The sequence below is a fragment of the Falco punctatus genome (genome assembly GCF_963210335.1).
Source record: "Falco punctatus genome assembly, chromosome: 20".
In the NCBI taxonomy this organism is placed as follows: domain Eukaryota; kingdom Metazoa; phylum Chordata; class Aves; order Falconiformes; family Falconidae; genus Falco; species Falco punctatus.
The window spans coordinates 648,828-663,550 of NC_137600.1; the positions used below are offsets into that span (position 1 = coordinate 648,828).

General features: G+C 43.1%; 1 protein-coding gene across 1 annotated transcript in view; it reads right to left on the minus strand.

The window, feature by feature from the left end:
• ANTXR1 (ANTXR cell adhesion molecule 1) overlaps positions 1 to 14,723 on the minus strand; it is a 116,400-nt gene that overhangs the window by 42,390 nt on the left and 59,287 nt on the right. Inside the window, exon 13 of the mRNA XM_080370310.1 lies at positions 8,970 to 9,065. Within this exon, the coding sequence (XP_080226436.1) occupies positions 8,970 to 9,065 (96 nt within the window). The remainder of the gene's footprint in view (positions 1 to 8,969; positions 9,066 to 14,723) is intronic.

A 14,723-nucleotide genomic window follows, 5' to 3' on the forward strand; every position in this document is an offset into this window, starting at 1 on the left:
CCCTTAAAAAAAATAAAATCACAGTCCCAAACAATCGCAGCTTGGCTACTTAAATGCAGAAAGAGAAAATGACAATCACATTAAAGGCCCTGAAGATATAAATATTTACAACAATTCCTCTCACTCGTGTTTTTCCTTCTCTGATGAGCTCACTGTTTTTATTTTCCTCTGCAAACCCAGAGTCATGCAATGTGGCCATTAATGAGGAGCATGTGCCTCTGGCTAGGGAGATGGAGGCTGGATCGGGTCCTTTGTTTGTATCTCAGCCCAGAGAGACGATGGCTGTAGAGCTCTGCCACTACCTGTTCCTGGGCAGCAGGGCTTTTTGTGGTGGCCTGCAGTGCCCCTGGGAACCCCTGCCAAAGAATCTTTGTGCTTAAGGAATTGACACTGAATCTTTGTTTATAAACACAGTTGCAGAAAGCTCATGTGGAAGCACGAATTGACACTTGAGGAGCGCGGTAGGTGCACCTGCTGCCCTGCTCACATCATCGCTCATTCTGACAGAGCAGAACTGCGGGTCAGACCGTGGCTGTAAAGCCACTGACCACATCAGGAAGACAGAGGAGGGGTGATGCGCCAGAGGAGCGCAGGCTGGCTAGCAAGAGCTGGCGAGCGTCTGATACCACATCCATCTGTGCCTACCCTGCGGTTCCGAGCCTGTGCTTGCAGCTCTGGGGGATACCAGCCCTTGCCCCAGTGGAAAGCAAATGACAAAAAGTGGCTGGAATGTTGTCTGCATCAGAGTCCTGCTCTGTGGAAAAGAAACGATGGGAACCGGCATGGTGCTGCTCCTTGGCTTAAGACAGAGACAGCATGATCTCTTCTGTGTCTCCTGACACAATAAATACTGACACAGCATGTACAGTGCACCAAAATACACAGAAGACTTTTCTAGCCACATTTTCAGATATGTTTTGGCCAGCGTGAGGAGTGGCACTTGTCAACAGACCTCCTTTTGAACCAAACTCCTTAATCCAAACCCATTGGACGCTGAGAAATTTCAGATATCTGATCCAAAATATACCTACTGGAAGTGGCCCCATTCCCTCCGGGGGAATTCCCTGTGCTGGTGGAACATCATGGGTTTCAGTGGAGTTTCTCTCATTTGCATTGGCATGAAAAACCATGATAATCTGTCCAAAATATTTGGTCCAGCTAAGCACTCAAACACAACTTCTCAGCCAGTATCACTAGAAACTCTTGAGATTACAGACTTGGAAATGAAGAGATGGCTGTGTTTTTCGTACATTTGCATTCCTTCTCATAACATATGCATACACGTGCATGCAAACTAATTGATTTCTATAAACAGATCAAGGTTTTTTTCTATCACAGTCCAAAAGGGGAAAAAAAAATTTTAAAGTGCAGAGCAACTGAACACCCCATAATTTGGCAACACAGATTGGTTAGTTTGGACAAGTCCACAGATGGGTAGAGTTTAGTCGTCTTTGCCTGTGAGCCTGTATGAGCTTTCAAAACCCAAGCTTTATGAAAAAAGATATTTTCTGTCTCATTGCCCAGGTCTGGAAAGGTTTTTGGTCTACAAACAGTACAAATCTTTTCCTTCTCCCTTTTGGAGACTTAGAGCTGTTATATGCGGGAGACCCTTACTCTGGGGTACTGCAGGCAGTGAAGCAAATGGGACCGTTGCACCATCTCACACAAGTGAGCAAAGCAAGCGCCACATGGGAATAACAAGGTCCCAGAGCCAAAAGGCGGCGCCTTACACCTGCTCATTTTGCACACATAGAAACAATTACTCAAGTGCAAGCAAGAAAATGCCATTACAGGGAACCCAGTGAGCATACAGCCCACACTGGCCATCACGTTTTGTTCTGGGCTGCACCTCTCGCCTTCCCTCTGCCTCGCCAGATGACACACATGGACCTGCCGAACGCGATCAGCTGGGAGCATGCTTGGCCAAGCAAAATGCTTAGGCTAGTTTAGCTTGGCAAGGCTCAAGTGTTTGTTCATGTGTGCTGCAATTGTTTTGATAACCCCAAGCCATTTCTGTGATTGCTGCTGCAACTGCATCTCCTGTCCCTGTGTTTGAAAGAAGAAAAATATGATTGTTCAGCAACTATATTTGCTTGCTAGGTGAGGAATACCTGAGGGTTCCTACACCATCGTCGTGTTATAAAAAACTTACAATGTGGTCTTTTGTTTTCAAGTAGTAAAGGCCTGAGGGATGAAGAGGTGGCCATGGCTTTTTCTTGGCAGGGGAAGGAACTTTGAGAGTAGTTGTCAGCACTGCTACACACTTAGCTGTGAAATTCAGGACAGTAAAGTAATGCTTTGCCTTTCTATCACCTTTCATCACAGATCTCAACATGCATGTGATTGACACAAGTCTGTTAGCTGACCCACCCTGATGTCACAGTTGCATGGAGAAACAGCATCAGCTGTTTCTGATGAATAACCCAGTGTAAAAACAGAGGAATGCTATTAGTGACCTCCTAGAAGTTTAAAAGCATTGGAAAGGCTTGGTTTTCTGTTGCCCTGAAAGTTCTGTAGCCATTCAGGCATAAGAAAGCACACGTTGAATCCAAATTTTGCCTATTCCAGGAATGTGTCTAGCATGTTTTCCATCTTGGGAGACCAGAAAACTCCACCAGTTTACAGTGTCCAGCAAGCACATGCTCAGTAACTGTCCCTGGAGTTTTATATGATAAATAGGGACAATGTGTTTCTTGTCAGTGAAGTTTAGCTGCTTTAAGATGGAACAGATCATCATTTAAAATTAAGGCTACACAAGAAAACAGTACAAAATAAGAAATAAAGGATTTTGCCTCTAATTAGGACCAAAATCTGAGAAGGTAGCATGAAGTTAACTGGGCATTTTTTTTGTCCTTATTTATCTTCACTCTTCTGGAAAATACAGAATGTGGGTTTTGCTACCCTAATAACCAGAGGGTTTTTTTCATAGCATTAACTATGACCGATCTGACACTCCCCCCCGCCCTTACATATTTATAGTTTTGATCTCCTCTAAGTCCTGTGACAGAGTTTCATAGTTTAGTTATGAGCTGGGTAAAGGAACATTTCGTTTTTATTTGTTTCATATCTGCCATGGCTTTTAAGTACCCACTAAATCCTTGCAGATTTGGTCTACACTTCAAAGTTTCTACTACAAGCAGGAGCATGTCTCTATTTCTTCATCTGCCATACAATACATTCTTCATCCTAGACATACCAGTAAGAGGTAAATGAAATCCAGTGGGAAAGGTAACTCATATTTTTAAGTTAAATTCTCTTGCCAGCCTGGAAGCAGATCCAGGAATCTCAATTTTAACTCATTCAAACTAGAAGACAAGGCTGTTTCACACCTAAGACTTCAAACTGACCTGTGCAAACCACATTCAATACAGATCGTAGTACATGTCAATGTCATCCACTTATGAAAGACATGACATCATGGAGGGGAAAGAAAAGCTCTCCATTTAATTAACCCTGGCACGGTTCGCAACTGAATGGGGCTGGCATGCAGCTCTCCAGGGAATGCATGAGAAAACACTGCATCTGCAAAGGTCATTCCTTTTTCTCGGCTATTCCACTTACCCAGATAAACAAGGCCAGAATCAGTGGGGTGTGCTCCAAGTCTGACCCACTTTCTTTGGAAGACTATATAAATGAAATTGATTTTCTGGACTAAAGGAAAACATCTTAGCTACTTTCAGCTATATGCAGAAGCCCTTGTTCTCACTCACTAATTGCTAGTGGATTTTCTGGTGAAGTAAGACTATGTCCTAAAGGTCTCTTTCTCCTTAGCTGGGCTGAGCCAACTTTCTTTAGAAGAGATGAGAGACGGCCAGGGAAAAAGCAAAAGAACTCGTCATTTTTACTGAGTTAATTAGTTCCCATGCAAGACTAGGGCAAAGAACAACAGTGCCTCCTTTGCCTTAAGTATCTGTTGTGGTCTGGAGCAAAGGGTGCTGAAACTGGTCAAGATTAATGTAATTGGCTTTTGGGTCTGGCCTTAAGGGAATGCATAGCAAGTAAAATGGTTTAGGAATCTGAAATCTAGGCACTCATCTAAAGGAAAATGGCTACCTTCCTAACTTTCAGAAGGCAAAGCTCTGCACTTTCCAAAAACAGAACTCCCTGAAGATATTCCAGTTTGGACACCTCAGAACTGATGGACGCTTTGGAGAATTTGGCTTTAACCTTTTGGTAACGACACGTCACAGTAGCAGGTCAAAGCACCCCAGTTCAGTGCCTGGCACACACACAGTCCTGCTAGCCCGCTGCTCCACTGTGCTGCTGTAGAGCTGATGCTGTTAGCCCAGGCAAAATGCCTCTGCTATGCCGTTTCCAGGATCCATGCTAGGCTGTTTAAAGATGGCCAGTTATAGAGCATTATATGCATATCTAAACCATTCTGACCTGACTGACAGGAGGCTAAGAGGAGCAGTGAACTGCTGTGGGTACTCTGGATGCTTAATAACACCATCTTTTTATCCTCCTGCTGACCTTTGTGCACAGCAATGGCAAAGTCAGCTTCTGTTATTTACACTACTTTAAACCTACAGTAACATTGCTACCTCCAAATGTTTGGGTTGACTGTGCTGTAAACAAAGACGCCCGTTTGCAGCAGCGTGCATGAATTCAGACCTTCTATGTCACACACCACATTAAGCTCCAATAAACTCAGTGGAACTACCACATTACGCTGGGTAAGCGCTTGTCTCAATAGCTCAGATCTGAACTGAGGGCAAGGACAGTGGGGTCCGCAAGCAATTTCTGCCTGCACATCTGTGCCTTTCTTCCTTGGTTTGTCTCGGTAATGTTTCAGATGATTCGTGATCCTGTGTTCCATTCTCCCAAAATCATCACAACTGCAGAAAAACTGTGCTTTATGTGCACATGGGAGCGGGTGGGAATCAGAATACGTGGGCCCTTGTAAGTAATCTCCATCAAGCCAACGTATACCATGTAATTTTATGACTCCAGAGGATTTCTATAGAGTCTATGCATTTCCTCCCCTCCTCTTCCTCCAGTTTAGCCTTGATTTTCATGTGATTTTAATACATATTTTCTGTATTTTCTCCATCCAGCTCCTTGTTTCCAAAACTTCTGGTCAGCTGCAGCACAAATAGAGCCAAACAAATTGCTGGGTTCTTCCATGCTTCCTTCCAGAAAACAGCTTTAAAGTTAAAACTGGTGTTAAATGCTTAAATACCAACACCTCATTTATATGCCAGCCACACCTCTGTATTTAAAAAAGCTGCAGTATAAAAATGAGCAAGATGGTGGGTATATTCTAAGTGGGCATTTAACACAGACCAGCTTCTCATGCCCTCCCCACTCAGGCCAGGCTGTATCGATGCATAAGGGAGGCAAAGTGACTCATAAAGCTGCAAGGAGATGTGATGTACGAGCATGTGGGGAAATGCTTTGAGTCTCAGCTGCACCACAGAGATATTTCCACTCATACCCTCCACATTTTACCCCTTGCTAAGATTCAGTCCTAGCTAAGGTTTGGCTCAAGGCTTGGGGCAGGCTGATTGGAGCCACCACTTCAGCTCCGTGGGGGACACTTGCTTAGTGTGGTGCTGCATATTGGCACAGGGAAACTGCCCCAGCACAGACAAGCCTTCCAACTATCGTATTGATTATGTCTTCACTATACATCCACAATGCTTTAATCAGCTCCATTTTCAAGCCGATCTAACAACATGCCTGTGAAATCCTCCTTAAGACAGTTTTGGAGGCTTGTTATCTACTTGGCTTACATCTACATTAAAATCTACTTGGTTTACATCAACATTAAACCTAAGCCTTGTGTTGGCCTCCTACCCAGAACAATTTCACCCTTGGGCACCTAAAGAGCCTCTTGCACACACAGTTACTATGATCACTCAGACTCCTTCAGGTTATACTGTGTTCAGGAAAGAGGAGGAACGGGAAGACAACAGCAAGATGCCCACTAACATCAACAAGGCCAGGATCTGGCATGTGCTGTTTTGCAGATATTCTCTGCTTAGGAAAAGCGGGGCCGTCCTATTACAGCTGTCTTTGTACTTGCCATCATTCTTCTAACGTGCACAGTGCTGGGGATGTCCACTTAACAGAATTATCTTTCTTTGGTTTCTGCTGTTTTTGAATAAACATCCTTGAAACCTTTTGAAAGGTTAGGGCCTGGCTCCCATGCTTTTGTAATATCCCCCCACAGATACCAAGGGAAATTTTGCCTGTGTTGGTGTCAGGCACAGCAAAGACCTTATTATTGTTCTGATCCACTAAGCAACAATTGCATCTACTGTAAACTGAGTGGTAAATTCCAGACTTCATCCCAGAATACTTCTGAGACCAATAAACTTGGATACATTTGGAAACAGCATTTCTTTATGAGTTCATGCCAAGGAGATACTGGGTTCCAGATAAATCTCCAGAGTAAGTCTATTGACTTCAGTCCATTTACTCCAGGGATGAAGCTGGCTTGGTGTCTTTCCTGAAGAATTGCTGGATAATAATGATTCCTATTTAATTAAAAAGCATGCCAAGAGGAATTTCAGTGTTTAGAAATGTGCTTGTCACTCAGAAACAAATTTATACTTGGTCAGAAAGAGCCAATTGTGTTGGTTTTGTTTTGTTGTGTGTTTTTTTTATTTTTTTGTCCTCTGGACACATACACAATTATCTCTGAAACATCCCTGGGCTTGAATCCACAGCAGTGTCTCTGGGTCTGCGGTTTGATTATTAGAGGTTATTGCTTGCCTGCCTCTCTTGCCTGTTGTGCAAGCCAGTTCCTCTGCCCTTAACTCACTCTGTGCTTTGGACAACACTGCATTCCTTAATGTGCCATTACCAAACTAGTAAATAAGCACTGCTATGCTCTCTTTCTCCCTACCCTAAGTCCTACAGGCTGAGTATTCCTCTGTGAATTTATCTATAATTTTACAGAACCTTTGGGTAAGCAATACACAGTCAGGTATCTTAGCTGCTAATGTACTGCCAAACATACTGGACTGCCATCCCAGAGAGCTGGAAGAGATTTCATACAGGCTCTTGAACTAAAACCTCTCCAGCAAGTAAAGGAATGTGTTTGACTTACATTTGGAAAGTATCAGTGAGATAGTCCCTACTTGAAGACCTTGCTAAGAGGGAATGTGGGAGGTAAAGGAGGAGAGATTAGCTACAACTAACTTTTAAGTACAGAATTTAAAACTGGAAAATATTAACCTTTGAAAGTTTCATGTGGACAAGTGATTCCCTATCTCTGCTGCACCCATCTTGCTTATGTGGACTGTATTTCCCACACTTCAAGAACATTGTTATATGACCACTATCCTCATATCATCCCACTGCAGCAGACCCATGCTGCCCTCATGATATTCCCTTTACTCCATGCCCTGCTGCTTTTATTTATGCCTTTTTCCTATCAGCTTCATCTTTCTCCTGTAACAGAACCTTAAAATGGCAGCATCACTTAGAGCTTTTCCTCTCCAACACCTCAATTCTCCACCAAACCCCAGTGTAAACATCTGTACAGGGCATATCTCCATTGACTTCTATGCAGATGCGCCAACAAAGAAGTTAGCCCAGCTTCTCTGGGAATGTGCCATCTAGTTAAGACAAATAACTGCTCCAAGCAACCTACCATCCTGCTAATCCTCTGGCCATTTTTAGAACTGATTTTTATTGTTCTGAAAAGTCCAAATAAATATTCTTTCCCTTCTGGTTTTCATCTCAGGACAGAGGTGCCAAACTACTGTGAAAAGAAGCATTTTACCCCCTAGCATTTCCAGCCAGAAACAGAAATAGACAACTAAGATTTTCCCTGCAACACTTCCCTACTTGTTCTGGACAGAGAAATGTATCTCCAGACAAAGACTCATCCTCAAATGTGACTGCTCCTGCAGTTTGTGGCTTCAGAACTCTCAGCACCGGATCGTAGGTTTGGTACAGCAAGATGCAAATTTGCAGCACTGGGTAAGTGATTTAAAGTTGGGAATAATGATGGTAACACAGAAACTAGAGCCAGTTTGGGCAGTTTTGAAAGAAACATCTGAAACATTACATGCAGACAATCACAAAAAACAGACTCCAATTCTGCTGACATTTATACATCCCTAATTCTTGTTCTATATTTGCAGCATGAACAAGACCCAAAGGAAAAGCAGAGCTTCACTGTTCACAAGCTTCATTGTACGTTCCGCAATAATGAGCCTTTGCCCTGATCTTTACTGGGAAAGGCAGACCTAGGGGATGACCAGCAGAGACGTACAGGGCTATGACAGATCCTTGCAGACAAACACCAGAAAAGCTTGTCTCAAGTCCTGCGATTGCCTTCTTGCCTCCCTTGACCTCTTCCTTCTCCTCTGTTTTCTCCTGATTTCTGTCTGCCTTTTTAAATTATTAACTCTGTGACTGTGCTTTTTAACTGCAAAGAACATTTTGTGAAAAGCGTGGCAGAAAGATAATGCTCAGTGAAGCATAGTTGTGCTTCATCTGAAACTGTCATTTGGATATTTCAAAGAGCTTTTCAGAAATTGCAAGCCAGGAAGAAAAGTTAATCTTGCAAAAATTTGCACACTTACAAATCTCTTTTCCTTGTACCTGAGGCAGAACAAGGGCTTCAGCCTGGGTTCATCCTTTTACAGGAGTCCTCCAGCACTGAGATACTGACATGAGTTAGAAAATCCAGAAAAGCCATTCCTTCCTAAAAAGGCATGGCAACTAATACGTTTCTGCAAACCTTTTCCATTTTGTGATCAATAAATAAGACTAAAAGGCTCCTGACAAGGTCTGTACATTAGCAACATTGCTATTTCATGGGTATAATCCAAAGGTCAGGCAGATGAAATAGAAGCGCAGAACAGTGCCAGCAATGGAAGAAATGCTGTCTTGTTCAATGACCAGTCCTACGCTCTTTCTTACTGGAAAACTTTGCCTCCTTCCCACCCATTTCATACATTCAGGCAACACTGAATTGCTGTTTTGTGCTAATGATTTCTGTCACTTACCACTGTGCAGCAAAGAGGCCAGAACCACCAGAGAAGAACCAACGCCAGCAGGAGGAAGAGGATCAACAAAGCAATAGCCAGGATGGTCCCATCTGACTGGAAAAGAAACACAGAGAATGTAAGCATCACTAATACAAAACTCCCCTTTTCACAGTACCAGTCTGTGCATCCTGCTGCCAGGCAAGCACATGTGCCAAAGGCCATTGCCATACTCCATTTATGATTTTTCAGACAAAATGCAGTTTTCCTCCCTCCTCATCCATCCAAATGTGGCACCCGCTCCTGCCACCTTGTTGCAAAGAGGCTGAGACCTCCAGTTCACTTCCTAGAGAGTTATAGGTTTTGTCTCAATTTTCTGAGCCTCACAATTACGCAAACCACTTATTTTGCTTCAGATCAAAATTAATGTAATATTCCTCAGAGTACTGTAAAGACTGGAAAAAAAGACCTAAAAAAGAGCTCACAACACACTGTTTCATTGCAGTTTAAGCACTCCCCTTTCTTTGCAACTCTTTTCCCCTCTTGCACTATAAACTTGAACGCAATGTTAGCATTAAAGTTTGCTCCAAAAAGAAAACTTGAAGCAATATCTCCATGGACCCATGGCTCGGGTCATCCTGCTCTTCTTAGCAGTGCTGAGTCAGGGTAGTTCTGCCATGAGCTTTTCAAGGAGATTTGGGCGCACACACACCCCCCACCACAACAATCTGCAGTCAGAAGCCATTGACTCTAGAAGATCCTTTCCTCTCTAACTGGGTACTTCCCCCATTTAAAAATGCATTTGCAATTCTCTGATATTGATTAACAATGCGAAGTGCTGCACAAGCCAGCTCAACACAGCAATCAAAACCGAATGTGCATTATTTCTTGCTGTTTAGATTTAACCCACACCAGATGTTCTTGGCTTTCTGAGGCATGCCAGCTTCCTTATACCGCTCCCCCGCAACGTCATCCTGTTCCGAGATAAGCAAGCAGGCAGTCCTGACTTAAGCCAGTTTGAGATGTTCTTGATCTAAGAGCTGGACATTTAACCTCCCCCCCCCCCCCTCCAAGTGTCAAGATCACAATGCCAGATTAAGGACACATTCAAGAGCAGACTGACCCGTAGGATGGGAAAATTGGGTGCCTGCTTAAATCATTGTAATCCAATGGCCAGATGATCTCCCATCATACCATAATGGGAAGAATAATGGGGAAAAAAAAAGTCAGTTTGAGAGCTGTTTCTGGTGTTGAAGGGATTTCTGGAGAACTTGGATCAAGACAACCTGATCTTCAACACTTGGAAACAAAAGAGGGGTAGTCCCCACAGGAGAAGAATTCACCAAAGGCACATCTGGAAATGGAACTTGGACCCCAACACAAAATAAAAGCTCATTTGAAAAGACAAAGCTGGATGCTTGATGCTGTTCCCCTAGACATAGTGTTATATCCATCATCTGCAAAATGGAACCTGCTGACATTCAACACTCCAGAAAACGTGATCCTGACTTTTTGCTGCCATGAAATTACAGAAGAAATAAGGCTTTTTACGTCTAACTGTTGTCTGCCCCTTTTTCCCCTATACTGAAACAAAAATTTTGTCATGAAGAATATCCTAAAATCAATTTGCAAAAATAAAAACCAAATTAAAGTGGCCTTTTAGCTGTTTTCTTCAAACAGAATTCATCTTTACACACACACACCCCCCAACAATCTGTAAAGAGCAATTACGTTACCCCAACACATCTGTTTCTCTGCAAGGCTGCTGATGCGGCCAGCTGGTATTCTGTGTATCACAGCAGCAAAAAGTCCAGAGGACATAGAAGGGTTTGATTTACCAAATCTTACATTTCTCACTCAGGTAATGCCTCTTGCTAAAGCAAGCATTGCCAGGCAAGTCTGCTGGAACAAGCCCTCTTCAGATATCAAAACCAGAACACTTCACCCCCTACCCCTCTCCCCACCCCCCCCCAAAGAAATAATTCCTTGTTGGATTCATTCCTTTTCTTGTATTTGAACAAACTTAAAAATATTCCAGACAAATATGAACTGGATTTTCTGGGTTCAGCCATAGCTACAAAGTGTCACACTGAGAGCCTTAATCAGGAACGGCAAATCCTACCCTCATCTCCTCTGACTGGGCTGTCACCGCTGCAAACGGGGCTTTGAGGAAACCCTTGCAAGTCAGATCAGGATAAAGCATATATACACAATAAATCCTACTATAATGATCCAAAGCAGCTTGAACTCTGCTTTTGGTTTATCTTTATTTTGTCAGCTTCTGCTAGAATTTAGCTATCATTCTGTGTAACAGCTATGGTTTTATACAGCTAGAACAATGCTTAGTTAGATACTGCCGCTTATCCAAGCTGAATAATAAACAAGCAGGAAAATACACCTGCTAAAATAGTTTGCAAAAGTTCCACTGACATTTTGAATGTCATTCTCCCAGGCATAGCTGGTTAAAAAGGGCTGAAGCATTTGAAATGCCTTGTTTTCATTCCGTTATTTTTTTAATCAAAATTTGGAAGAACTATACAAATGCTCATGGAAACACTGAACCATGGAACAATTCAATGAGCTGTGTTTAACGCTTACTGAACAAATGCTGTCAATTCAGACCAAGAAAACAACTTTCATTTTAAAGACCAAAAAAGAAGAATTTTAACACTGAACTCATGAATTTTCCATTTAAAATATCCATAGAGACAAAGTGTGGCTAGCTGTGCACAGTTATCTGAAATCAGTGCTATTTTCCCACAGGGATTCATCCTGACTGCTTACACCAAGGTAAAACCGTGGTGCTTGTGGTCGCAGTGAGATCAACAGCCTACAACTCCATCACACCTGAACGGCTGAGAAAAGCCAGGCAGCTAAGGTACTTGCCAGAGCCTCTGCCAAACCCCAAGTGTAAAACATCGGCAACTTATTCTTGACAGCTGTTGGAAGACCTAGGCAATGCCTGGAGTCATTTTGAAACGCCTTGCTATCTATCTAGAAACAGTAATGTATAAAAGAGTGGGCTCTTTATGTGACCTTTCAAGGTGCTACACATCTGACATGCTAAAACTCTACCATGTAGATTTTGAAACAGATCAGCTGGTAGAGAACGCAAGGCAGCTGGGCCTTGAAGCCTCCTTTTCCCTGCCAGAGACCAACACGGTCAAGAAAACGCTACAGGTATCACCGGCAGTTAAAGAACAATGGAAAACAACCTCTGAAAGACATTATAAAATATAAAGATATCAATAAGCCTGAAGCAGAACATATTAGAGGCATTTCCTCATACATAGCTATATGTGTGTGCAAGGGGTGTGTGTGTGTATGTACATACATATGCTTTCACTCAGCAGTTACTTGGAACTGTTACGGACTGTGAGAAGCCAGACTGACTGAGGGGATCCTTTTGCGATGAGGCAGCAACCTGGCCCACCTCCTGGACCACAGATACTTCCAGAGAGAAGAGGGAAGGGATGGCAAAATCTGATCCGGTAAACAGCAGCGGCTATTTCCTTAACTCTACCCACAAACATTTGGATATGTGCTGTCCTTCAAAGGAACGCGCTCCTTCAAGGCACGCACGCAATCCCTGGGAAGATCCTATCAAGAAGAAGGTTAGTATAAACTAGGTGCATGCACATTCCTTTAATAGTCAGCGAACAGCGATGGCCACTGCAGTGATGGTCATGCCACAGAGGAAATGACTCATCCCCCGGAGTTCTTTTGCTGTTGCCTACTGAGATGGCTGCCCCAGGAAGCACGCACACAATATTTGGAGAGACAAAGCTAAAACAGAATCTGTGATATTAAGCTCCTATTTCTTCTTAGGCATCCTCAATACTTTTAACATAGAAACAAACATATACCAGTTCATAAACATAAAGGAGTTCATTGACATTTCAGTGGAACTATGGCTTGTTTCTGAGAGTTTTTCCAAAAATGCTACTGTGCACCAGATGGACATTTTTTGTTGTGCTTGAATTTGGTCTGGTTTGTGTTTTCCAATACTATTTTTGTTTAAGATTTTATTTCCTAGTTTCTCACTTTACTGCACTGGCATTTACAGCATACATTAGCTATTCCAGAAAGGTAACTTGGAATAACATTCCTAAAGTGCACAGACCCTCAAAAGCTTTGAATGCTGATGTTCAGGAGTGATGAATGAAGTACTAGGTGCATCTAATAAATGCACTCATGTGTTTTGGCTGACAAATTAACGCACCGTCAATTTATAGGGATCAGGAGGTGGGTAGCATGCATGCTTGTTACCACAGAAGTAAATGGATTTAACCTTAAACATGTGTTTAAATGTGCTGACTTCATGCTGTGCCTAAGAGGGATGAACATGTATTAAATACATGCATCAAGCGCTTGGCTCTAGTAGGGCTTGAAGGCTGGGTTCAGTAAGAGGATTTAGTCCTAACTCCTACATACTTCACTGGAAAGTAAGAACCCTAAATATTCTGTTTAATCCAGTTCTGCACCCACTGCTTTAGCAAACAAAAGCGATGCACCCTACCAGCTGGCTGCTGTCAGGACTACAGGCAGCCTATCGTTCCCCTGTGTATGCAGAAGAGCTTGTGGGAGCCTTTCCAGCTCTTTACTGCAGCAGAGGACTTGGGGCTGTCCTGTAGCCCTGTGATGTCTCCACCAGGGCAGGCTGGAAAGCTGCTGTCATTACTGCTTCAGGGCTCGGAGTGCGGAACCATCCGCACTGCTACCAAGAACTGGGAGCAGTGGCATGAAGACAGCCATATAACCAAGTCTCGCTTCAGGGTGACTCCACAGTAATAATAACTCAAATAAACCTTAGGTGCTTTACAAAGAGGAGAAACATGGTTAATGTCATTCCAGAGACAGGGAAGATGGAATGGCTCCTGTATCCCAGTCCTTTTTTACATTTTCCAAGCAGGAAGAGCAACAACATGCTGAAAGCCTTCAGAGGTGTTAGTAGGAAAAGAATGAAGTGCCTTTAAAAAGCTTTATGAAAATCTTGAGTACAGTTTTGAAGGGGCATCCAAAATCAGACAGAGGTTTTCTCCCGGCAGAGAAAGGAGAAACAGTTTTAACATCCTTTAGTCAATAGGGGAGGGAAGACAAAGGATGACCCTGCCTTTTCACACCAGAGAGACTCTGGCAGCTTTTATTGTGAAGGAACCACTCTCTATTTCTGCCTCTCCTGGGGACTCTCCCATCACAGCAATAGAAACTGATGTCTATAATTTATTTTATCACACACAGGAATTTCTTTTAATATAACAGAAAAATCTGGCCTAATTTCTAAAAGGAAATGAAAACTCAGTGAATGCGCTGTTCTGCAATGCTAGCCTCTGATCGGCATCTATGCGAAGCTTCTTGAGTGGGAGCCAAGCTCAGCAGGGGATGCCAGCAAGAATGACCTGGTCTGGGTCAACCAGTGTAGGTGTTCTCAGCTTCTTTTTTCCAAGTTTACTGTGCTGTGAAATGAGTTGCCCCTCTGGGAGGGGCATCTGTTTCCCTCGTCTCCTTCCAGAGCTGAAAGGAGATGAGAGCACACTTAAAACCAGACTTCTGCAGCATCCTATGTTATTTGCTTTTCAGCCCAGTGTAAACACCAGTTGAAGGCTCGCATGACCATAGGCTGTATAAACCCAGAGCAAGAGACAACCCTTGTCCTGAGAAGTTCACACTCCACACAGAGCAGGCAAACACATGGTGGGAAGGAGAAGTAATCATTACACCCACTGTTACAAGGAAAAATCTTTGGTCAGGGAAAACAATTCTCTAATACTTGAT